At 34.8% G+C, this 26,280-nt stretch overlaps 3 protein-coding genes across 3 annotated transcripts; all 3 read left to right on the forward strand.

Annotated features, from left to right (window-relative positions):
* The first annotated feature begins 1,687 nt into the window (after positions 1-1,687).
* On the forward strand, positions 1,688-8,266 carry LOC134251317 (transmembrane protein 179-like). Its single transcript, XM_062733716.1, has 3 exons — positions 1,688-1,822; positions 1,917-2,010; positions 8,070-8,266. Exons 1-3 carry the CDS (start codon positions 1,689-1,691, stop codon positions 8,178-8,180), a joined length of 339 nt encoding a protein of 112 aa, XP_062589700.1. The 5' UTR covers position 1,688; the 3' UTR covers positions 8,181-8,266.
* A 2,344-nt stretch (positions 8,267-10,610) lies between these two features.
* LOC134251306 (transmembrane protein 179B-like) lies at positions 10,611-15,786 on the forward strand. Its single transcript, XM_062733709.1, has 5 exons — positions 10,611-10,714; positions 11,122-11,318; positions 12,678-12,818; positions 12,917-13,010; positions 15,503-15,786. The coding sequence occupies exons 1-5, from the start codon at positions 10,616-10,618 to the stop codon at positions 15,662-15,664; spliced, it is 693 nt and encodes a 230-aa protein (XP_062589693.1). The 5' UTR covers positions 10,611-10,615; the 3' UTR covers positions 15,665-15,786.
* On the forward strand, positions 15,764-26,027 carry LOC134251367 (transmembrane protein 179B-like). The gene is made up of 6 exons (XM_062733765.1): positions 15,764-15,773; positions 17,164-17,231; positions 23,018-23,220; positions 24,024-24,164; positions 24,277-24,370; positions 25,863-26,027. Exons 1-6 carry the CDS (start codon positions 15,764-15,766, stop codon positions 25,971-25,973), a joined length of 627 nt encoding a protein of 208 aa, XP_062589749.1. The 3' UTR covers positions 25,974-26,027.
* Positions 26,028-26,280: the final 253 nt, after the last annotated feature.

The raw sequence follows: 26,280 nt of genomic DNA on the forward strand, positions 1-26,280 counted from the left end.
TTTCATCAAGAATTCCTTCTAATTCTCTTTCCCTTTTTTTCCATTCTAATAATCGCTGAGCATGTAACTGTTTTTCTCTTGTAGAATCCATGACCCCAATAGGAGCTGGCTCTGACTGTAGAATGAGCTGAAAGTAGGAGAAAACCTGTATTTATACAGTGGATGACGTCACAATGCATAGGTAAGCATATTTTTTTTTGCACACGGCACACCTTACAGATGATGCAACAGGTATAAAAAAGATGATGCAATAGATATCAAAAAGATGATGCAATAGATTAAAAAAGATGATGCAATAGATATATAAAGATGATGCAATAGATATATAAAGATGATGCAATAGATCTAAAAGATGATGCAACAAATGTACTGAATTGACCCGGCTATCCTTAGAACCCCCTAATCTGCACTCCCTTGACCCACCTATCCTCCCCCCAGGGGCTGCACTCCCTTGACCCACCTATCCCTCACAGGGGCTGCACTCTGTTGACCCACCTATCCCCTCAGCCCCAAAAGTGCACTCAGTTGACCCACCCGGCCAGGCCGTTTATACTACTCTTATTCTACCCCCACTTGAAAAACAGGAAGAAACTGTATATAGTAATGGGATGTTTGTCCATCCATCCGTCTGTACGTCCGTCCGTCCGTCTAGCTGTACGTCCGTCCGTCTGATATGCTCTGGGGTATCCATTTCTTATCCGCAACCCCTTTTCTACCACTGAATGAAGTTTAATGAGGCTTCAGAGAATTTATTGAGTCTTTCACAGAATCTTTGTTTAACAGTGCCAAAGTGCACCTATTTTATTTTTGGATCTGGTACATAATTTGGGCTCCCTGAGAAAAACATAGATACTGCCATTCTTTGTAATATTGAAAGGTATATCCATCTCTTGTCCGCAATTCCTCCTATACCACTGAATAAGATTTAATGATACTTTCACATATTCTTTATTGCATTGTGACAATGTGACCTATTATTTTACTTTTTGATCTGACATTTATTTCGGGTCTCCCAGAGTAAAACATGGACTTTGTCTTAAATAATCATAAAGGAGGCGTGGGGTATCATTAAAATGAGCTCAATGCCCACAGTATCTCTAGTTTCGAATTCTCTTCAACCTTTGGAAATACAAATAATTTATTGGTAAGCAATTAATTTAACTTTTCTTAGGCATGCCCATGGATAACGTCTGGGACGTACATGTATATCTTTTAATTTAGGGTTGAATTGAATAAGAATCTCTAGGGTATCCGGAACCCGTCGGCTTATTCGTAACTGGTAAAATGGACACCTATGGTAACTTGCGAAATAAATTTATTTGAGGGAAGGCTGAACTTTTATGAAACAATATTTAATTCCGCTAGTCATCGAACTACCTTGACAAAACACTTAGATTTTGAAATAATCCCTAGTATATTTGTAGCACCGTCGAATCGGATTCTTATTCGGAACTGGCCAAATGACTGTATTCAACATTTGTGACGTCAAAAAAACGTAACATTTATCCTTTAGACGCCGTGTCCTTTTTATAGTGTTTTGAATGCCGTAAATTTTCACAAACTCTACATACAAAATACATGTGTTATGTAAATATTAATGCCTAGCTTTATTTGATGAGACATTTTTGTTGAAGTCTCAGAAAGGGTTATAATGCTGTATAAAACCCTGTCTTATATTTACGTCATAGATGTGGGTTTTCCCCTTTATCCTGCTTAACTCAGTGGTGACAGTTCTCATGCATGTTGCCTCCTGCATGGTCAGTGTTGGTTTTAAAGAAATATGTGACTCGTTGACGAAAGGCAAACACAAGCATTTTTCCAGGTAAAAATTAATACTGTAAAAGTTTCTCCTCACAAACCAAGGACATTAGCAAACCGTTTTGATACGGTGATTACTCGGAATCTATATTTTCCAGTTGTATAGAAGCAGAAAACCAGAAACTTCAGTCAGTGGCAACAAAGGAAACGACTACTATGGGACGCTTCTACACCTTAATTAATGTTTCTCAGGTAACCGTAACTACCAAATAAAAAACGAAATCAGATTAACAAGAGTTTCCCAGCAAGATGTTGAGAAATAATGACATACTTTAATTATCATTGTGACTTTAGGAACTAATCAACAATTTCTATTGTTAAACCCCCTTATGCAGCATTATTCCTCTATCGTCTGCATTCTTACTTGAATTAAAAATATGAGAAAAAAAAATAGCAAGAAAAGAGTTAAATGCCCTTGTCACAAATATTAGTTTCGGGATAGTATGAAATATCGGATTTTTTTTTTTTTTAGACTTTTCTTACAGTTTTGATATTTTAGTAGTCTGAGATCGACATCGAAAAGATGCTTGAGTTTCTGTTTAACAATATATATATTGTTTTTGGAGACCAGGTCTTCCAACAATCTATTGGAATTTCCATGGGTACCAATTGCGCCCCGTTATTAGCAGACCTTTTTTTCTTATTCATATGACGTAGAATTTGTGCAAAATCTTATTAACTTTGCGCAAAACACTTGCTGTGGTCTTCAACTTGACATTCAGATATATCTACTACGTATTGTCAATTAAAAATTGTAATTTCCATTCTTATGTCTAAACGATATATCCTGGTGATATATTCAGATGAAAGATACCACAGAGTCTGACACATCTGTTTCACATTTGGGTATTTTCACTTGAAAAAGATGTTTAGTATAATCAAACAACCAAGCTCTATGAAAAACGTGATGACTTAAACATTTCTATAGTCAACTTCCCTTACTTTTGAAGCAATAAACCTTCATCACCTGCATAACGAGTTTATGTATCTCAGATGATTCGATACGCAGGAGCATGTATGAACAATTTCTAAAACGAGGTACATTATTATCAAACAAGTTGATAAACCAAGAATTTCAGCAGTTTCGTTTAAAGTCATCACTTCTTAAGTTCTATGGTCGATAAAATGACCTCGTCAGCAAATGTTAGGATGTTATGTATGTTAATTAGTCTGACCCTTTTGTGTACTTGTGCATTACGTCATCACTTTATGTCGTTCAATAAAATGTTGAACTGAAACATGGTGTCAGAAGTGGAGCTCTCAGCAATACGCCACGACACCTGAATACTGGACAGTGCAGGGACAAATTCCATACGACTTGTGAGAAACCAAAGCCAAGATATCGGGTATAGTAGCTCGATCAGCCCCGAGAACCCTTGTATTTTCTTCACTTCTGCTCGCTGAAGTAAAACGTCCCAGCATCACACGTGGTTGGCACGCCGCCATTTTTTTTCTACCCAAGACTGCGCATACTTCTGTTATGGTTTAGAATTGACATTGTGTTACAATATCTGTATGAAACACTCATGCAATATTAATCCACATTAATATATGAGACGTACCTTTGATACTCATACATTTTTTGCCATACATAGCCACGGAACTGTTCATACTCATAGTCATAGCACAATGGCCTCTAAAGACTTACCTGTACCAGCCGCTATGTTAGTGAAAGGTGACATCAGGGGCAACTGGAAATTTTTCAAATCACAGTGGGCTAATTATGAAATTGCTACAGGCCTTGTCAAGAAGGAGCAGCCTATTCGGATAGCAACAATACTGACAGTGATGGGTAAAGACTGTTTCCAAATATATGAAAACTTACCACTCAGTGTTCAAGACAGAGAAGATATTGAAAAAATACTAGAAGCAATAGATGGTCATTTCATGCCCAAAACAAATGTGATCTATGAACGATATATTTTTAATACGGCAGACCAGATGCCTAATGAATCGTTTGACGATTACTTGTGCAGACTACGAGAACTTGCGAAGACATGTGAATTTGGTGATATTATGGACCAAATGATTCGCGATAGGATAGTACTGGGAACCAAGGACCAAAGTGTTCGTGGACGATTGCTCAGAGAATCGAAGCTCACACTTAACAGCGCCATAGATATGTGTAGAACCAGTGAGATAACTTCCAGTCAGCTTAAGAAACTACAAGGACAAGGACAGAGTGACACAAATAACAATAATACAGCTCAAGTCAACTACGCAGCAAGAGGAAATAAGAAGCACATGAAAGACACGAAGCAGCAGAAAAAGTCTTCGACAAAGCCGCCAAAATACCAAAGCAAAGGAGATTCCAAATGTAAATACTGTGGTGGAAAGCATGCAAGAGGAAGAAATAAGTGTCCGGCTTATGGACAGACGTGCAACAAGTGCAAAAAGAAAAATCATTTCGCTTCAGTGTGTCAGAGTGCTAGCAAGACTGTTCTTCAACTTGATGAAACTGATGACAGTTACTGTGATTGTGAATCTTGTTACACAGTGAAGACAACACATGGTAAACAGTGGTTTACAAAAGTCAACATGGTGATCGACGACGCAACTCGTCAAGATGTTATCTGTCAACTGGACTCTGGATCAACATGTAACATTCTTGGATTTTGCCAATACTGCATTCTTACCCAGAATGGTTGTCCGCCATTGAAACCAACCAGCAAGGCTCTACGACTTTATGGTGGAACATCAAAGCTTGAGCCCTTAGGTACTGTTGACATTACCTGCTCAGTACAAAGCAACACAGAATGTCTGAACTTTTATGTGGTGGATACAGATCAAACAGCATTGCTCTCGGCTGAAGCATGTGAAAAGTTAGGACTGTTAACTGTGAATATTGTGAACAGTGTTGATACATCAGCTGAGAAGAACTTTGAACCACTGACGCGCAGTCAGCTGTTAACCACATGCCATGATGTATTCGAGGGACTAGGATCTTTCCCAGGCGAGTACAAGATTGAAATTGATCCGACTGTAAAGCCAGTTCAGCATCAACCAAGAAAAGTTCATCAAGCCATGAAACAGGAAATTCACACGAAGCTGAAGGATCTCGAGAACAGAGGTGTAATCAAAAAAGTTACTACCCCTACAGACTGGATAAGTAGTATGCTAACAGTGAAAAAACCTGGTAAGCTAAGCATATGTAATGATCCCAGAGACTTGAACAAAGCTATCAAGCGACCACACTATATCATGCCTACCCTTGAGGACATATTACCGAATCTTGCGAACGCAAAAGTATTCTCCGTCCTCGATGCAAAGGAAGGATTCTGGCACATCAAATTAGATGAATCTAGCAGTTTCCTTACTACATTCTGGACCCCTTTTGGTCGATACAGATGGTTGCGTTTACCCTTCGGAATTTCATCAGCGCCTGAAGAATTCCAGCGCAGACAACACGAAGTGTTGGAAGGACTATCTGGAGCAGAATGTGTGATGGATGACATCATAGTCTACGGCTGTGGACAGACCATGGAATCAGCAATTCGAGATCATGACCGCAACTTGACGGCAGTTCTACAAAGAGCTCGTGAGGTGGGACTAAAGCTTAATAAGGACAAGTTCAAACTTCGTCAGACTGAAGTCAAATACATGGGCAGTATACTTACGACAGAAGGCGTCCGTCCTGATCCGGACAAAGTTAGTGCCATTACAAACATGAAAAGACCTGAAAATGTGAAAGCAGTGCAACGCTTTATTGGTCTAGCAACATACTTGTCTCGATTCTTACCTCACCTATCAGAAACCTGTGAACCTTTGCGACGTCTCACAGACAAAGGAGCCATATGGTCTTGGCAATCGCAGCAGGAAGAAGCATTTCAGAATGTCAAACGTCTCGTGAGTCATCAACCTGTACTCAAATACTATAATGTACATCAGGAAGTCACAATTCAGTGCGATGCTAGCGAAGTTGGCCTCGGAGCCACATTACTGCAAAATGGACAGCCCATTGCTTATGCATCTCGTGCATTATCTAAAACTGAACAGTGTTACGCACAGATAGAGAAAGAGTGTCTTGCAATCGTTTTTGCATGCGAGAGATTTGACCATTACATATATGGTAAGGATTGCATTACAGTACAGTCAGACCACAAGCCTCTTGAAACGATCTTCAGGAAACCTCTCTTGTCAGCTCCAAAAAGACTCCAGCGAATGTTACTACGCCTCCAGAAATACAACCTGGATGTTGTTTATACTAGAGGAAAAGAAATGTTCATCGCAGATACCTTGTCTCGCGCGACTCCAGAGTATCGTGGACAGCACACTTCCAAACTCGCTGAGGAGATAGCACACATCCAACAGGCAGAGTGGGTTAGAAAGGTCACAGACTCAAGACTGAATCAAATCCGAAATTTGACAAACAAGGATGAGACTCCCCAGTCACTAAAGACAGTGATACTTTCAGGATGGCCTGATACTAAGGAAGACGTTCCTATTCCAATAAGACCATATTGGAATGTCAGAGACTCTCTCACAGTACAAGATGGTATTATTTACCGCAGCAGCCATGTTGTAATTCCCAAAGCTCTTCGACCGGAAATGCTACGCCGCACTCATTCCAGCCATTTAGGAATTAAGGCTTGTCTACGGAAAGCTAGGGATTCGCTATATTGGCCTCTCATGAATGAAGAGATCAAGGATTTCGTCAGCAAGTGTAGCACATGCAGCACGTTTCAACGGAAACAACAGAAAGAACCGTTAATGACACATGATGTTCCAGACCAGCCATGGTCAAAACTTGGAATTGACATCTTTACTCTAAAGACTGAGGATTACCTTGTCACAGTTGATTTTTACTCTGATTTCTTTGAGCTCGACCTTCTTCCAGATACCACGGCAACCACAGTAATCAACTGTTTGAAACAACATTTCGCACGTCACGGAACACCAGATGTTGTAATTACCGACAACGGTCCGCAGTTTAAATCAACAGACTTTCATGATTTTTCATGTAATTGGGAGTTTCAGCATATAACCTCCTCCCCGTATTATAGTCAGTCAAACGGGAAAGCAGAAGCAACGGTGAAGATCGCAAAGAACATGGTGCGCAAGGCTAAGAAGAATGGAGACGACCTGTGGAAATGCGTCTTAGATTGGAGGAACACCCCAACAGTGGACATGGCCAGTAGTCCATCACAACGACTCATATCACGAAGGACTCGACATTCCTTACCTTTATCGCCGGAACTACTCCAGCCCAAACTTGTGGACGATGTAGCGAATAAAGTTAAGTGCAAGCGACAAAAGGCCAAATTCTACTATGACAAAACTGCTAAGGAACTACCAGAACTCGAAATTGGTCAACCAGTCCGCATGAAACATCATACAGAAAAGAAATGGAATTACGGTATGTGTGTGGAAATCGCTCTTACATCGTAGATATCAACAATAAACAATATCGACGAAACCGAAGAGACCTTCGCGCAACAAACGAGCCATATGATGCCACCACTCCGTCGTTTATTCCAGAATTTGAGGATTCACTTGATGCTCCCTCAGTAACTTCCGAAAAACCCAAAATGAAAGACCATAAAGTTACCAAAACACCAACTCCTCAAAAGCCGAGTGAACCAAAGACCGTTACCGCCAGCCCAGTTAACCGCCGAACAAGTTCGCGTGCACCAAGGTTACCAAAAAACTCGAGGACTATGTTTTGTGATTTTGATATTTGTGAAAAGTTTAATTTCTGTTTTGCAATTATTTTACTGAACTTTTTCAAATGCAGAAAGTTTCATGTGAAAATTTACATGTGTGCTGTAATTCAGTTTTTATTTCTATAATGCAGAAATACTGATGCTTTATGTTTCAAGATTTGTTTACATAGCAGGAACATTTTGATTGATATTGTCTAATGTTTAAACTTGTAAATGAATTTTTATTGTAATTGCCATTCATTATCAAAGGAAGGGAGATGTTAGGATGTTATGTATGTTAATTAGTCTGACCCTTTTGTGTACTTGTGCATTACGTCATCACTTTATGTCGTTCAATAAAATGTTGAACTGAAACAGCAAATTTAATTTATCATTGAGTCAAATGCTGACTGAAGTTTTTCAATCACACGGCGGGTGTGACTGTCGGCTGGAGATGTTCACTCCTCCATGGTACCTGATCCAACCTCTGATGATACCTCAGAAAGCGCTCTAGGAATGATTCAACCAAATTATGAAAGTAAGTGTTACCTTTTGAATAACAATAAATTAGCTTAGTCAATTTGCTTTGTTTTTTTTCTTCAATTTCAGAAAGCCTCATGGATTTTAACAGTTTGCTGGCTGGCGCTGGTAATTTTTGGAATTTTCCAATTTGTACTCAATAGGCGCCAGAAAACTCATGCACGTCATGAAGTCAATTAACAGAGCCAGTACAGAACAGTCGTCATAGTGAAGAATCTACGTCAAATATGATGTACACAATCACTTATGTCATAGACTTCATGACATCATATTTTGTGTCGATCATTGAATGAGTACTTACATGTATCTGACAGGTGAAAGGACGTACATGTATGACAACCATAATAGCCATAATATCATGGACACTTTCGGAGTTTTAGCATTCTTTTTCTTTATTACTGATTATAAAGATAGATAGATGTTCATTATCAGCTCTTTTTTGTTTCTATATAAGCGTGCTTTCTGTTTAAACCTGCTTCTACCACTAATAAATGATCCTCATATGTTTATGCTTGATTTTTAAAATGAAAAATGCAAAATAAAACATGCCATTAATTTATATAATTATAATTAGGCAAAAATGGCGGATTTTTCAATTGTTACATATGTGTTGACAAATAAGTCTTTTAATCTATGTCTCTCATATTAAATATGGCAACCTATATATTTTTGTAATAATATTTAACCAAAAAAGCATTTTGTTGTATTTCAAACCATTAAGAAAGTGAAGGAGGAAAGACCTTAAGTAATACTGCTAAATTTTAAAATCAAATACCTTAAGGAAGCACACGATATCCAGTATATAAAAATGCCTTATTCTGAAAACATGTTCAAAGAAGTCGCCATTCCAATGCAAACTTTTCCCAAAAACCTGACAACCTTGTCCCACAAATTAGCCACATATTGTAATCAACATGTTTAAAGAAACCCAAACATTAATAAAAACTGTATTATATTTTTTAAACACGTTCACTTAAGTCCACATAAAGTACCATATATTGAATCTCGTTCAGTTCATTTGTAAATTAAATTTATAAAAACTCTTTACCTCCTTCAAATATTTGAAATCTTATAAAAATATGTATCTTTATCTTTACAATTTAATATCATGTTTCTAACGTAATATATGTATAATATATAATAAAATGTACGAAAAGCTAAATCGCTCTGCAAAGGCGGATTTCGGTAATAAAATTAATTTCAAATCTTCAATATGTTTATGTTAAGATTTTTTTCGCACAATAACGGTATGATACATGTATATGGCGAACATCTGTTTCCGCAGGAAATGTTGAATGTTGTAATTGTTGTGCAATTGCTTTCGTAAGATTTAAATCTATGTATTTTTTCATTAATTAGTGGTGAGAACACTCCCGGAATCGGTCTTTTCGTACCTAGGACTATATAAAAAATTATGCGGAACAAACTCTGAATGAAGTTGTTTCTAGGAATAATTTAAAAGGACACTTTACATTGATTTTCAAAACTCAAACTTATATGCTCGGATTATAAGAGGAGATTTAAAAATGTAAGTCTAGGATTTTTAGAGTAAATGTATAAGCATATTAGTATTATAATATAAAATAAATATAAACCATACTCATTTTAAAAATACATTTACACCTGGTTTGGTATGGGGACACACCCTCTTGACAACCAGCTGAATCATCTGTATCCATACAATCCCCCCATTTCCAGTCCTTGGGATTTAAGGGAAATTCCAGATTTAATAAATGTACCTTTCACTTCAAACAGTAGGTCGATCTTACCTCATGTACACAAACATCATGTCTGCTAGATCTGTGTATCAGTTATTACCTCCCCTTGTTTCATATCACTTCCGTTACTAGGGATGTATTATTGAGCAGCAAATTTGAACTCATAAAAAGCAACACAATTTTACACCCACAGTTGTTTAATTATTTTAGAATTAAATTATAAGGAATGACTCTAATTCGTGGCCAAATTATGCGATGATAACCTGGTTTGGGTCAGTTTACGCTTTTTTATAATCCGCTTCGCGCATTATAAAGCGTAAACTGACCCAAACCAGGTTATCATCGAATAATTTGGCCAAGAATTAGAGTCATTCCTTAATAAATTTGTCTGCCTGCTCCATCATCAAGGAATTTTAAAATATTTATAAAGAATAGAAATTGGTTGAAATAGTACATAGGATAGTCTTATATAGAATTCGAAAATGTAGATTTTAAAAAAGGTGTTAATGGAAATCAATACTCAAAATAAAAATGTCAAAAGTGTAACCTAGACTGTTTACTGTATACAGGGTTATTTTCGCCCCGTGTTACTTTCGCCCTTTCACATCTAAAAACAAGTTTGCCCCGTTTTAAATTCGCCCAAAAAGATTTTTATTTAAGATATTATATAGTTTACTTTGGATTCGCCCCGTTTAAAATTCGCCCACGTCAGACAAGGGCGAAAGGGGCGAAAATTTCCCTGTATACAATAATCACTGTTTCTGTCACATTGTAAACTTTTTACCGATCTTAATAAACACGCCCCCTAATTAACATTATTGTTGCATGATCAGTGACCAATTTTTAATGACTTATCAATTAAATGTTTAGTCATTTCCTTTACTGAGGAAAATCGACATGGATGTATCAAACTTTCTGTTGTTGGTTAATATATTTGTTTATTTCGTAATTGTTTCTTGTGGTTTTGCTATTTCAAATTCGCTAGGTGTTTCACGTGTAAGTACATTGTATACAATTTAGATAACATGAATATTGTATATGAAAACTATATAGCTACATTTTTTTTACTAACATTAACTTAAATTTTTCTGATTGATTTGTAAAACAAACCTGCATACGTATATCAAATATTTATAGATCTATGTTGTACCCGATGTTGGTAAAATAATACAATTTCAATAAATATACACTGTAGAGATGAAAGGTCACAGATAAACTTTTGACATAGGCATATCGAATAGAGGGTTTCTTTAGTGAATGTAAAATTTGGCATTCTGTTCTTTTATTCCTGCATTGTTTTCCTGATTTTTATTTTGCAAATTTAGCAATTGAATTGAGTATCAAAGTGAAATACCTATCATATACGCCAATCTTTTTATTTCATCTTATACGTCTTTTCACAGATTAGTTCAGGCGGTTGTTTGTTGTCCTCCACCCTTAAACCTTACAACTCCGGGATATATTTATTGGTGTATAGCAACAAATTCAATTGTGAATTCCCGATCTACAGTGGTGTAATTTTTTGCATTTTTTACGCTCTTGGGATGGCGATTTACAACTTGTACACCATTAATAAAGCTCAGAGGGACCCATCCATTGTGTGAGTCTCTCTCTCACTCTCTCTCTCAATGTTTAGAACATGTAAAAGGGCTAAAATGTTAGTTTGCGTGTCTTTTATTTGTGTTTTACTAGAAATATATTTTAAGAATGACTCTAATTCTTGGCCAAATTATTCGATTATAATCTGGTATGGGTCAGTTTACCCTTTATAATCCACGATAAAAAAGCGTAAACTGACCCAAATCAGGTTATAATTGAATAATTTGGCCACAAATTAGAGTCATTACTTATAATTTAATTTTAGAATAATTAAACAACTTCAAATTTGCCGCTCAATAATACACCCCTAGAAAGGAAAATGATATGAAACAAGGGGAGGTAATAACTGATACACAGATCTAGCAGCCATGATGTTTGTTTACACGGGGTAAGATCGAGCTACTGTTTGAAGTAAAAGGTACATTTATTAAATCTGGAATTTTCCATGTACCCCAAGGACTGGAAATGAGGGGATTGCATGCATACAGATGATTCAGCTGGTTGTCAAGTGGGTGTGTCCCCATACCAAACCAGGTTATTGAGAAATAATTTGCGTTCCTTTTTGGAAATCAACCAATGAGAAACTAGAGTACAAACAAAACTAAATTATATTTTGATAATCGAAAAACTGATATCAACTATATTAAGCTATTTTCAATATATAATTAGCGCGTTACTCAATTTGTTTGCACACACCGATGCAGACTTTATCTTAACAATAAAATAATGCTTTAATGTTTATATTGATATTTTTGAACTCTCTGCATTGACTGCAAATGTGATTTATGTTTCAAAATCCATGAAAGACATGAAGATAAATAACAGCATTCAATATTAAAGTCCATAAATCTGTAAAAAAAAATACGAGCAGAGAAAACACATACCTACAAATCATTATAGGCTGGATCAAGTAGCATGGATGAGTGAGCATCCCCTGTCGACCAGTCACACCAGCTGTGTGCTCCTTGTCATGATCGGGAAATAACGGAAAAATCCTTCGCCAAGTGTAAAAATAATCGACTAAAATATCGAATTAAATTCGTGAATGCATTATCCTTCGGATAAGCTATTGTTGATGGAAGAGCCAACGCAACAGTTTCTGTTCAATGTGAGCTTGATTTTCGTTTTTGACGTTGCACTTCCAAGGTGTTCAACATTTGTGACGTCAAAATAAAACGTAACCTTTTTCCTTTAGGCAACGCATCCATGTTATTGTGTTTTCAATGTCGTAAATTTCTAGACGCTTTTATTCAAAATACATGTGCTATGAAAACATTGATACTAATCTTTATTTGATGAGAATTTTTATTAGAATCTCAGATAGGGTTAATGCTGTATGGAACCCCTGTGTTATATTCAGGTCACAGATGTGGGTTTTCCCATTTATTTTGCTTAACTCAGTGGTGACAGTTCTTATGCTTGTTGCCTCCTGTATGGTCAGTGTTGGTTTTAAGGAATTATGTGACTCATTGACGAAAGCAAAACACAAGTACTATCCCAGGTAAAAATTAATACTGTAAAAGTTTCTCCTTACACACTAAATCATTTACAAAGCCATATGTTTTGTAACGGTGCTTACTCAGAATTTATATTTTCCAGTTGTATAGAAGCAGAAAATCAGAATCTTCAGTTACTGCCAACAAAGGAAACAACTTCTACGGGACGCTTCTACACCTTAATTAATAATACTCAGGTAATCGTGTCTACCAAATAAAAACTAAATCAAATTAACAAGAATTGTCTTTCGGAATTTCCCAGCAATATGTTGAGAAATGATGACATACTTTTAATAATTATCGTGACTTTATGAACTAGTTCAAATTTCTATTGTTAAATCCCCCTATATAGAATTGAACCTCTATCGTCTGCATTCTTACTTTAGTTACAAAATTAACTTTGAAAAAAAATTAGCAAAAAAAGAGTAAAATTCTCCTGGTTTCGGGTTAGTATGAAATATCTGACGTTTTTCAGTCTTTTTATTACGGTTTTGATGTTTTAATAGTCTGAAGTCGACATCAAAAAGATGCTTGAGTTTCTGATTGACAATATCTATGTTGTTTTTTGCGACCAGGACGACTTCCAACAATCTATTAGAATTCCCATAGGTACCAATTGCGCCCTGTTGTTTGCAGATCTAGTTTTGTATTTATATGATGCAGAATTTGTGCAAAATCTTATGCGTGAAAAGAAGAAAACACTTGCTGTCGTCTTCAACTTGACATTCAGATATATCGTCGACGTATTGTCAATTAACAATTGTACGAGAACTGTTCAATAAATAATGTCCTCAGTGCTCAAAAAGGAAAAAAAACGCTATTCATTGATTTAGTCTCGATTATTTAACTTAAATATTCTCTTTTAATTAAAACATATGTCGGTAACAATTATATACAGCTTCTGATTGTTTTTCGAACACATTTTTGAGTATGGCCCTTCGTATACTGGATTATGGCAGATCTTATGATTTCCCAGACTTGTTTCATCTTTCTGAATGATGTTTTCTTCAAGTTTAGAAAATGAAACAAGCCAAAGGGTGAAAGATCTTAAAAATATTGCTGGTGTGAGAAAAGATCAATTACCTGTCTCCTTTACCCTTCATGATGTGTGAGTTTGGACATTGTCATGAAGGCATTTAATGTAGTGCATTCCTGCATTCCTGCTTTTGGTTCCTCCTGCTCGTAAACATTTCGACATCTTTTTGCAAAAAAAACAAAACTTTTTAGACTTCTCCAGAAATTGAACCGCCTCCCTGAATGAGAATTTGAAGAACGAGATCACTTATATTTAAATAAAGGCATAATACACTTTTTGTGGTTTTTATCTCTTTGTGGTCTTCTCAGACTTTGGCTATTTTTGTCCGCTGCATCTTATTGTAAATTTGTTTTGAGGGTTTCAAGCAATGGATTCAAGTTTCACTTTCTGTTTGAATTTCAGACAAACGTTCATAACTTTAATTTTTGATGTTTTAAAAATAATTATCTAGATATTCTATCGCGCAGTCGTTTCCACTCATTTTTCAAAGCATAGGGTGACATTTAAGCACTAAGCTTTTAACTGTCAAATGTTTCTTAAAAAACAGTGTAAACTACCCCCAAAATGTTGCCTATCAATTTTGCTATGTAATTTAAAGTCAATAATATATAGATCGTAGGTGATAATTTATTGAATTGTAGCAAACAGCACACTGGTTGTTGTAAGTTATTGTCGCCAAGGACGGTACCCATTTTTTATGCCCATCATGTCATTTTTGTTATTGAAATGCACCTGTTCATGTGTCTATAATACAAACATTGCTTGTTGTAAGTGTCACGACTATTCCAGTGAATATTTTTGTGGGATTCTTGTCGAGTTTTACAGCAGATTTAATGAAGTGTTAAATATCACTCTAGTTTACTTATTCTTTACCATTCATTTTTAATGCAGAGTCTCGAATAGCTCTTGTTTTCCAGTTTCTCACAATGAAACTATGTAATGAAAAGTGGTCACATCAACTGTAATAAATTCGTTAAAGATTCCATCATGAGAAAAAGTACAGCTTTATGTTATATGATTTCTATTTTTTATACACTGAATTGACGACGGATTTTTCTGTTATTTCCTGATCATGACAAGGAGCACACAGCAGATGCTCACTCCTCCATGGCGCCCGATCCCATCTCTGATTTATTTTTGGAGGCTTGTGTTTCCTATGTTCCTGTTTTGTATTGTTTTATGGACTTACGATCTTGAATACTGTTCGTTATCTCTACATGTTTCATGTTATTGAGAAACCGTAAAATTAGCCTGGAAAACTCCAAATATTAGTTTTGTGATTGGAGTACATGAATATCGGAATCATTTGAGTATACTGAATTTAAAAAAGAGTGGCCTTTCAAAACGTCTCAGTTACTTATATATTATTTTTCAACCGAATGGAAAAAGGTTGCAGTTGAAATAATTATTCTTTATATACTTATTTCCTTAATTTTGAAGACTAAGTTCAGGTCTCAATCTATTTTAAGTCAAATGTAAAAAAAAAAATATTTGTTATATTCACTCAAAAAGGATAATTGTATTTTCTGGATCTCCGTCAATCAGAAAGAGCTCTAGGAATGATTGAACCAAATTATGAAAGTGAATATTACCTTTTGAATAACAATAAATTAGCTCAGTCAATTTGTTTTGTTTTTTTTTCTTCAATTTCAGAATGCCTCATGGATTTGTACAGTTTGCTGGCTGGTGCTGGTGATTTTCGGAATTGTCCAATTTGTACTCAATAGGCGCCAGAAAACGCATGCACGTCAAGAAGTCAATGAACCCAACCAGTACAGAACAGACGTCGAAGTGAAGAATCTACGTCATATATGACGTATATAATCACTAACGTCATAGACTTCATGACATCATTATCAGATGAAGTAAAACTTTGAGTCATTCATTGAATGAGTACTTACATGTATCTCACAGATGAAAGGACGTACATGTATGACAGCCATGATATGGAAACTTTTGGAGTTTTAGCATTCTTTTTCTTTATTACTGATTATATAGATAGATAGATGTTCATTATCATCTCTTTTCTGTTTCTATGTAACCCTGCTTTCAGTTTATACCTGATTCTGCCACTAATTAATGATTCTAATATGTTAATGCTTAATTTTCAAAATGAAAAATGCAAAATAAAATACCGTATAAGTAGAATTTTTGGCATTATTAGCGAGGGTGCAGAGATCGCTAAAATTGAATATCGCTAAAAATTAATTGCGTTTTATTTGTAATGGCTTCTTAACTGTGCATTTTAAAATCGCTAATACAACATTTCGCTAAAAATAAATTAGCAATTTTTAAGGACAAATCGCTAAATTTGCGTCTTGCTAAAATTTCCACTTATACATGTACGGTAAATATGCAAAATAAACTATGCCGTTAATTAATATAATTATAATTAGACAAAAAATGTCAGATTTTTCAATTGTTACAGATGTATTAACATATACGTTTGTGTATTTCTCCCATATTAGATATGGCAACCTACTAGTAAACATTTTTGTAATAATATTAAACGAAAAGAGCATTTTGTTGCATTTCAAACCATTAGAGAAGTGAAGAAGGAAAGACCTTAAGTAATGCTGCTAAATTTTCAACATCAAATACGTTAAGGAAGCACCTGATATCCAGTATATGAAAATGCCTTATTCTGAAAACATGTTCAGAGAAGATAAGTCGCCCTTCCATTGCCATCTTTTTTCGAAAAATCCAAAGTTGCCGCCTTTTTCCACAAATTAGGCACATATTTTAAAATTTTGAAGAAACACCAAAATCAAAACTACTAGTATATATATATTTTTTTTTTTCAAAATACTCACTTTAATCCATATAAAATACCATATACTGAATCTCGCTCAGTTCATTCATAAATTAATTTTAAAAAAAATACTCTTTTCGTCCTTTAAATATTTGAAATGTGATAAAATATATATGTATATATATTTAATTTTAAAATTGAATATCATGTTTCTGACGTAATATATGTATAATATATAATAAAATGTACAAAAAGCTAAACCGCTCTGCAAAGGCGAATTTCCGTATTAAAATTAATTTCAAATCTTCGATACGTTTATATTAAGAATTTTTTTTTGCACAATAATGGTATAATACATGTATATGGCCAACATCTGTTTCCGCAGGAAATGTTGAATGTTGTAATTGTTGTGTAATTGCTTTCGTAAGATTTAAATCTATGTATTTTTACATTAATTAGTGGTGAGAACACTGCCGGAATCGGTCTTTTCGTACCTAGGACAACATAAAAAATTATGCGGAACAAAATCTGAATGAACTTGTTTCTGGGAACAATTAAAAAGGACACGGCATTGATTTTCAAAATTCAAACTTATATCCACGGATCATAAGAGCTAGCAGAGGAGGAAATGTGAGTCTGGGATTTTTAGAGTAAATGTATACTGTAAAATCACATGTTTTCGAGGGGTCCAAGTTGTAGTAGTTTGAAGTAGTAAGTAGTAGTAAATTTTATTTATAGTCGATCTACATACACATAACAAAGAACTTGAGCTATAAAGCTCTTTTACCGACTAGGAACATAAAAACATATTTATAATAAAATGTACATATATACACATAAGAGCACAAATATCACATTAAAATTTCACAAAGACAGAAGTTCTTTAACACACAAGTGTAACCAACGACATTGATAAACAGACATGAAAAGAAAGAAATAAAAGACAAAACATTTGAGCAACACACAAAAAAAATAAAAGAGTCAACATAAGAAAACAACATGTACATAAAACAAATGTCATGCATACATAAAAGGAGGAAAGGTTTAGAAAGCACAAAACTGTAAAAAAAAAAAATAAATAAATAAATAAGAACTTAAGACGATCATCTATAAAACTAAGCATTAGGTATGAGGCATAGAAGTCTGAAGTCTACAGGAGCTGCATTTACAATTTAGTTCTCCGCACCAAATTGAAATATAATTTGAAAATTGATTATAAGAGGAGAATTGCCTGGCTTCATTGGGCAGAGAGTTCCAGAGCTTTGCTGCCTCATACCTAAATGATTTCATCCCATACCTTGTTGTTCTTGGTCTTGGGACCTCTGCAATATTTGTATATCTAAAATTGTATGAATTATTTTTAAAAACAACCAGATCTTGCAAAAAGACGGGACTTAAACCTTGGATAATTTTAAAGGTTTCTAAAGCAATGGCACGCATTCTTTTGGTTTTCAATGATGGTAGTTTAGATTTATGTAAAAGACTTTCATAAGAACTTTTATAATCTTCATAAATAAATCTTAATGCTCTTTCCTGAATTTTCTCTATTTTGCGAGTGTTTTGCTCAGTACAAAAATGCCATGTTAAGGGGCAATAACTAAAATTTGACATGACAAAAGAGTGATATATTGTAAGTTTTCCTAACTTAGTTAAGTGCTTTCCTAACCGTTTAAGAACATTTAATTGCCTTGCAGCCTTTTTGCACATATTTGTAATATGTGTATCAAAAGACAACTTAAAGTCTATGGTTATACCTAGCAGCTTAACTTCATCCTCACAAGGAATTTTGATTCCATTTAAATCAAACACAATGTTTTAACTTTGTGTTTTATTTCCAATATAAATTGCCTGAAAATTTTCAGGATTAGCCTGCATTTTATTTGAAGAAAACCATGTAATGAGAGATCTACTATCATGTTCTAAAGCTTCTACCACCTGTTCTAGAGATTTATAAGACTTTGATATGGTGTTATCATCTACATAATTGTAGAGGTTACATTTATCTACAAAGCAAAATAGGTCATTCATAAATATGTTAAATAGCAGGGGACCAAATAGATCCTTGTGGGACACCTTTAATGATGTTTAACATGTCACTAACATGGTGCCCTAATTTAACACATTGTTTTCTATGTGAGAGGTAGCTATAAAGCATTTCTTGTGCTGATTCAGATAGTCCATAGACTTTTAGCTTCAAAAGAAGTAGTTCATGGGGAAGGCAATCAAAGGCCTTAGAAAGATCCATTAAAATGGCTGCAGTGTATTCATTTTTATCCAGGGCATATTTCCAGTCTTCAATAACTCTCAACAGAGTAGACTGACATCCAAAACCTGACCGAAAAGCTGATAAAAAGGGATTAAAAATGTCATTAAAAAAGTTTGTTAACTGCGTTTCTATTGCTCTTTCGAAAAGTTTTGATATTGTTGGGAGGACGCTCACTGGTCTATAGTTACCCTTCTCTAAGGTACTATTTTTCTTGTGTATTGGAGTAACCTGAGCAATCTTCAGCTTATCAGGAAAAGTTGATGTTACCAGGGATAAATCAATTATTTTGGTCAAAGGTTTACTGATAACTGGATTAGGAATCTGCAAAAGTTTTGGAGAAATTCCATCAATATATATACCTGTAGCCTTTTTTACATTGATTTTTTAAATATTTTTATTGACAAAATCTTCCTTAATGGGCGAGAAGGAAAATGTACTCGGTTGTGTTGTACCTTGTGTATAAAATATATTAGTTCATGGGGACTTGATTTCGTGATTTAGGAAATGTTCAGTATTGATTTATGTGAAAAAATGCATTTCGTGGTAGAAGAGGAATTCTTGGGTCCCTTCATTCCTCGAAAACCACGAGAACTATCCCCCAAAGAAAAATTGTGATTTCACAGTAAGAATAATTACCCCAAATATATATAAACCCTATTCCTTTAAAAATATCTCAATGATTTTTAAGGAGTTCAATATTTATGTAAATAAAGTATATCTATGAAAAACATTTTAAAAACATTTTCACCTTGAGAGTACTGTTCAACGACATAAATATTCGAGAAGCGTTTGAATCAGATAAACATGCTAAAAATATCCAAACAATTTTAGAGAGTTCGAATATATTTGCAACTACTGAATATTTACTCCTTTATTTCTTTTAAAAACCCATTGCGTTAATCACTGCATGAACTACATTAGGCATGTCGCGTGTACAGATTTCTTGATCAGTGGCTGTTCCATCAATGAAACGTATAAAGTCGTTCGCATCATTAATAGCGAGCGCAGCGAGCGTCGCGAAGCGACGCTCGCGAAGCGAGCTCAATAGACCAACGTGTATGAACAGAGGAAATTCGGATTGAAATCTGTACATACGTCAGCCAAATTTCTCTGTGCAACATTCCCAGAATTCCTGCACTACCCAATGTTCTTTGCGCAAATAAATCAAAAATAGTAAAAAAATTAAAGGAACATTGTTTCTTACCGAAATCTTAACGAAATGATTTTGCCTTACCTTATTCAAAAAAATACCCCCATGCCACAACACCGGCCTTCACCTTGCCCTTCGGAAATGATACAAATGACGTCACCGGAAACTTACGAATTTTGACGAAGTTATGTCGGTTGCTTCCGTGAAACTCGGAAAACATGTTGCGGTGCATAGCAACATGGTGGCTAAAACACAGCAACAGCTTACTTGAAAAGAACGATTTAATGCAATCTCTTTTCCATAAAACTAGCGTTTGCGTCCTAAGTCAACAGAACTTTTTATCTGACGTCATACTTTCGTCACTTCAACGGTTCGGGTATTTCCGATTTTGTCGGAAACTTCCGAGAAGTTTGGAATCTCGATCCCGATGCTTGGGAAATGATTTCTTTTTATTGTTTTGTTTTATTCTTTTTGCTTTCTTTTTCTTGAATGATGGACAGTACATGTGTAGGTTTATGATAGTAAATAAACTGCGCTCGCCCCAACGGTCACACCGTAAAACATATTACAATAGTTAATCAGTGCATAAACTACTTAAACTGATTATTTAAGGGGATGAAGGATGTATGGTCACGTGACTCAGTTGATTTACGTCATAATCTCTGATAAAATATGTACAAAACGAGATTGAAACCACAGTACTTGTATAATTTTTTTGACTGTTTGTTTGAGTTCACCATCTAGTATAAAAATATCTGAAAACATTCAAAATTTCTTGCAAATATTATCAAATTACGGAATAGATTAATCCACTCTGCCGTTTCCCTACTCTGCGCGTCCAGTGCGTCTTTGACGTCATAGTGGATCTCTTAGTTCAGTTAGATCATACACGGTAAAAACGGGTAGTATAAAAACGGGCCATTATATGTACATAGTAGGGTATTTTGTAAATTTCAGAACGCAAAAAATATTTTTACATTGTTGTTGACGGAAAAGTTCTGTGGGTTTGTCTTATTTCGCTTATTTCAGGAATGTGTGACGTCATAGTTGGGTTTTCCCGTACTCGAGAAATGTAAACATGACACGTTTTTCTCATGATCATGACTCGTTTAACTTTGCCCCGTGCAATATTGAGCTCAGCTTCATCAATCGATATTTTTATAGTTAATCAATACAATGACGACCTTGAACTTCGACGTAAATTTTCAAATATTGAATGATAGGTTTTTTGCAAATTAATTTTTTTATGGTTTAAGTTGTCCTAAAACAGTCGTAAATTTCCGTCTCCAGATGTGGTGTTACAAAAGAATCTTGCTTTTTCGAATTTTTAACCCTATTCATACTCTAAAATATTTTAAAAGACACATTTCCGCTGGTATATTTTTTATCTATGGTGAAAATTTTCAATTATCGACCGAGTAATGGACCCAGAAACACGGAGAATAAAAACTCCGCTCAGACACTGTGGGGTATGGTATTTGTCACTCAATATCTCAGAAATAAGTCTAGAAACCTATTGATATGTCTGCTTTATAGTATGTAGGACATGCTAAATAAGATATATACAAAATATGAAAAAAATTAAATGACAGGTATTTTTTCAGCTAATTAAAGGTCCTTCATCCCCTTAAACAGATATAAATATAAACAATAAAATGTCTTTCTTTGTTTCTTATTACTGGAATTAACGGTCGCAGCTATTACAGAAAAAATTACATATATGTATTTTTTCTGCAACAGCTGCATCCGTTAAGTCCAGTAATAACAAACAAAGAAAGCATTTTATTGTTTTAATAAACAGATTAAATTATCATTAACTTGACAGCCTGCTCTATCTTCCATGAATTAAAAAATATTTATAAGGAATAGAAATCGGTTGAAAATATTGCATAGGATAGTCTTGTATAGGAAGCATAATTTTTTAGAGAGGTGTTAATGGAAACTCGCAATACTAGTACTCAAAATACTAGCACTCAAAATAAAAAAAAAAACAGCGAAAGTGTAAAACAAACCTGTTCAATCAGAGTATCCGTCAAATTGTAAACTGCTTTACCTCTCTTAAGAAACACGCCCCCTAATCAACATTATTGCTATATGATAAGTGACCAATTTTTAATAACTCATCAATTAAATTTTAAGTCATTTTCATTCCTGATGAAAACCGACATGGCTGTATCAAACTTTCTGTTGTCGTTTAATATTTTTGTTTATTTCGTTATTTTTGTTTGTGGTTTTGCGATTTCAATTCCACTTGGTGTTTCACGTGTAAGTACAGTGTATACAATTTAGATACATTACACATGTGCAGTAAGTATAACATTTCAAATATTTTTTTAAAACCAAAACATGTTAATTTTGTTTACATATTGCTACAGTTTTTTTTTTATTTTCTCGTTGGCAAATGATTCGATATAAGGGTACTAGAAACAAAGATTTTTAGTTTCAGTGTACATGTAAAAGTTGTGCTTTTCATAAGGCATATAATGTAATTACCGTATGATCTATTATCTGCATTGTTTTTTTTTTTTCTCAAAGATATGTTAACTTCCAAATAAACAGTACTTGGCTTTTTTCAAAGGAACCCAAATTAATACACATTCACTCTAAGCCATCCATGTGTTAGATGGTTGAGTGCATGCACATAAATGAAAATTATATTTTGTTCTATTAACACTAAATAATTTTTTTCTTACTGGTTTGCAAAATAAACATGCATACCTTTATCAATATTTATAGATCTATGTATTACCTGAAGGTGGTAAAATAAGACAATTTCAATAAAACATACCCTGTAGAGGTGAAATGACACAGATACACTTTAAACATAGGATATCGAACAGAGAGTTTCTTTAGTGAATGAAAAATTTGGCATTTTGTTCTTTTCTCCTGCATTCTGTACTGATTTTCCTTGTTCAAATTTAGCAATTAAATTAAGTATCAAAGTGAAATACCTTTTACATACGTCATTCATTTTATTTCATCTTATACGTCTTTTAACAGATAAATTCAGGCGGTTGTTTGCTGTACGCCAACCTCAAACCAGATAGCTCCCATAAATACCGATATTTTTTGGTGTATAGCAACAAATCCAACTGTGAATTCCCAATCTACAGTGGCGTAATTTTTTGCATCTTTTACGCTCTTGGAATAGCGATGTACAACTCGTACACCATTTATAAAGCCAAGAGGGACCCATCCATTGTGTGAGTCTCTCTCTCTCTCTCTCTCTCTTTCTCTCTCTCCCAACTTTTAGAAGGGCTAAACTTCTGTTTTATGTGTCATAATAATTGTTCTCTAAGAAATATGTTTTCATAATCGGCACACTGGTATCAACTGTATAGAAATTAAACTTAGTTTTTCTATTCTATTATTTTCATGAAGAAATACAATACAACATTATTTTGGGTGCTGATATGACATGTTAATATTTCAAACTTGTGTATTTTATTTAAAATAGAAAGGAGTTGATCCTTACGTCGCGTGTTCGAATCTCCCTGTGTGACGTTGTGACTGGTCTTTCGGATGAGATATAAACCGAGGTTCCGCGTCGCAGTACGTGCTGGCACAAAAAAGATCCCTCCCTGCTCAGTGGCCCTAAGTGCCGAGTATACGAAAAAATTTGCAGCTCACCACCGCCGAGTGATGGCGTTTCCATATGAGTAGAAAATTTTCGAGAGGGACTTTAAACAATATATAATCAATCCATATATTTAAAATCTATTTCAAAAAGAAAAGAAAAAAGTCAATTAAATATTTCTTTTTTTGTATTTTACAAAGTAAAAGAAACACACAAAAACATATTTTGTTAAAATACAGTGAAAACTGTCTAATTCTACACCTGTGTAATCCGTAATTCTGACGTTAAATTGTATTTCCATTTTACCATTTTTTATGTTTTTGTACACTGTCTTATCCTACATTCTGTCTATTCCGACGTAAAATTCCTCTCCCAGTGGATGTTGGATTAGACAGGTTTCTCTGTACAAAATCTATGGATTGGATTTAGGTCACAGATGTGGGTTTTCCCATTTATCCTGCTGAACTCAGTGGTGACATTTCTCATGCTTGTTGCCTCCTGCATGGTCAGTGTTGGTTTTAAAGAAATATGTGACTCGATGACGAAAGGCAAACATAAGTACTATCCCAGGTAAGAATAAATTCTAAAATAGCATCAGCTTACATTTTATAGACATCGACAGATCCAACAGAATCAATTTAGAAAGTGCTTACTCTGAATTTTAAAAAAAATATTTTTCCAGTTGTATAGAAGCAGAAAACCAGAAGCTTGTGTTTCCACTAACAAAGAAAACGACTTCTACGGGTCGCTTCTACACCTTAATCAATGTTACTCAGGTAATAGTGTCAACAAAATAAATTTTAAATCTGATTAACACTATTTGTCATTCGGAGTTTCCCAGCAATATGTTGAATAATGATGACATTCATTCTATAATAATTATGTTTTATGGCAACGTGATAAATAAGCTTACATTTTTATTGTTAAATCCCCAATACGTTCTATTTCCACTATTGAAGAGTTATAGCGTGCGAAGCGACGCTCGCGAAGCGAGCTCAATAGACTAACGTGTAAGAACAGAGGAAATTCGGAATTGTACATACGTCAAGCAAATTTTGTTGTGAAACATTCCCAGAATTCCTGCACTACCCAATGTCCTTTGCGCGAATATTGCCGAAAAAATAAATAAATAATAACGTAAAGCATATATCAGACTTTCCGTTTGTAGAAATCTTTCGAAGAAACAAGAAATAACTGTGCAATGTTTTTCGACAAAAATTGCACTAGTTCTATAGTTTCAAACAGACGCTCGGCTGTCTCCGCAAGCTCCGACAAGCTTTGTGACGTCGTATGACGTCACAGCTAGTCGAGATGTCTCGTGCGGCTTGACGTTCGAAGTGGCTGATCTCAAGTGTTTTTGATGGTACAACTGCGCTCGCCCCAACGGTCACACCGTAAAACATATTAGTTCTTAGTGCGCTCTTTTGTTAAAAGGCGGAGAATGTACAAATCTCGCGGGATTTCTGGGACAAACGTAGCATAAACATGTTGAATGTCGATGAACAAATACTAACAAAATGCATATAAAATTTTTTATTGTTGTGGACTTTATTTAAATCGAGAGTAGAGATGACAAGGAAATTAATTTACATCTATTGGTGATTGTATGTATCTATTTATCGTGAGGTACATTTAAAGACAATACACATACCTCGGAAATGTCGTATTTTTTAAATTAATGGACGATAAAGTTAGGGTTTTCGCTCTCTTTCATATGTCTTTTAGTTCTTCTCTTCTTTAGTTAGAATGACAAATGCACGAAACATTTAAAATTGGGTTGAAAATGGCATGTTTTGTATTTATCCGCAACGCCATGCTGTCCCAGTCAGACGACGAAACGCGCTTCTAATTCTAAAGAGTTCACGAATGGAAATACAACGTAATGTAGAATTATGCCTCTATCGTCTGCATCCTAAAGGGAGAGAAAAATTTGAAACTGAATTTTCAGTTCAGTGAACATCAGAAACATTTGAGAATGCTGAATCAAAAAGAAGTGGCCTTTCAATAAATAATTTCAATTGTCCCATTATTACCATTACCTGAGTGGAGTCGAAGTAGTTAAAATAATTATCAATTATGCTTATTATCGTAATAAATCTACTTCTAGTCTAATGAAAAAAAATCATCCTAAACAGACACTTGCATTTTCTGGATCTCAGTCAATCAGAAATCTAAGAGAGGTTCTATCAAAATATAACAGAGAGTATTAGTTTTTGAATAACAATAATAAAGCTGCGCCAAAATAATGATCTTTATCGGCCTTTTCAGAATGCCTCATGGATTTGTACAGTTTGCTGGCTGGTGCTGGTTGTTTTTGGTATTGTCCAATTTGTACTCAATAGACGCCAGAAAACCCATACACGTCATGAAGTCAATTAAGAGAGCCAGTACGGAACAGACGTCATAGTGAAGAATCTCCGTCATATGTGATGTATAATACACTGTATCACTTACGTCATAGACTTCATGACATCATTATCAGATGAAGTAAAACTAGTCGTTCATTAAATGAGTACTTATACACGTACATGTATCTCGCAGCTGAAAGGACGTTTGACAGAATCCAAACCCGATATCCTCTGTATCCTTATGGTTCTGTAGCCATAATATGGAAACTTTTGTAATTTTTGCATTCTTTTTCTTCTCTAATTATGATTGTTATTAAGTATGACGATAGATAAATGTT

This window comes from Saccostrea cucullata, unplaced genomic scaffold (assembly GCF_032062105.1).
Source record: "Saccostrea cucullata isolate Sc308-1 unplaced genomic scaffold, CSIRO_AGI_Scuc_v1 ctg1295, whole genome shotgun sequence".
NCBI classification, from domain to species: domain Eukaryota; kingdom Metazoa; phylum Mollusca; class Bivalvia; order Ostreida; family Ostreidae; genus Saccostrea; species Saccostrea cuccullata.

Bases quoted from the DNA above. Each gene is read 5' to 3' on its own strand.
- LOC134251367 (XM_062733765.1), top strand. The intron at 17,232-23,017 runs GTGAGTCTGGGA...GTCTTTTAACAG, and splicing joins GAGCTAGCAGAGGAGGAAAT to ATAAATTCAGGCGGTTGTTT. The intron at 24,371-25,862 runs GTAATAGTGTCA...CGGCCTTTTCAG, and splicing joins CCTTAATCAATGTTACTCAG to AATGCCTCATGGATTTGTAC.
- LOC134251317 (XM_062733716.1), top strand. From the start codon at position 1,689: ATGTGGGTTTTCCCCTTTATCCTGCTTAACTCAGTGGTGACAGTTCTC. The intron at 1,823-1,916 runs GTAAAAATTAAT...TATATTTTCCAG, and splicing joins AAACACAAGCATTTTTCCAG to TTGTATAGAAGCAGAAAACC. The intron at 2,011-8,069 runs GTAACCGTAACT...CTTCAATTTCAG, and splicing joins CCTTAATTAATGTTTCTCAG to AAAGCCTCATGGATTTTAAC.
- LOC134251306 (XM_062733709.1), top strand. From the start codon at position 10,616: ATGGATGTATCAAACTTTCTGTTGTTGGTTAATATATTTGTTTATTTC. The intron at 10,715-11,121 runs GTAAGTACATTG...GTCTTTTCACAG, and splicing joins ATTCGCTAGGTGTTTCACGT to ATTAGTTCAGGCGGTTGTTT. The intron at 12,819-12,916 runs GTAAAAATTAAT...TATATTTTCCAG, and splicing joins AAACACAAGTACTATCCCAG to TTGTATAGAAGCAGAAAATC.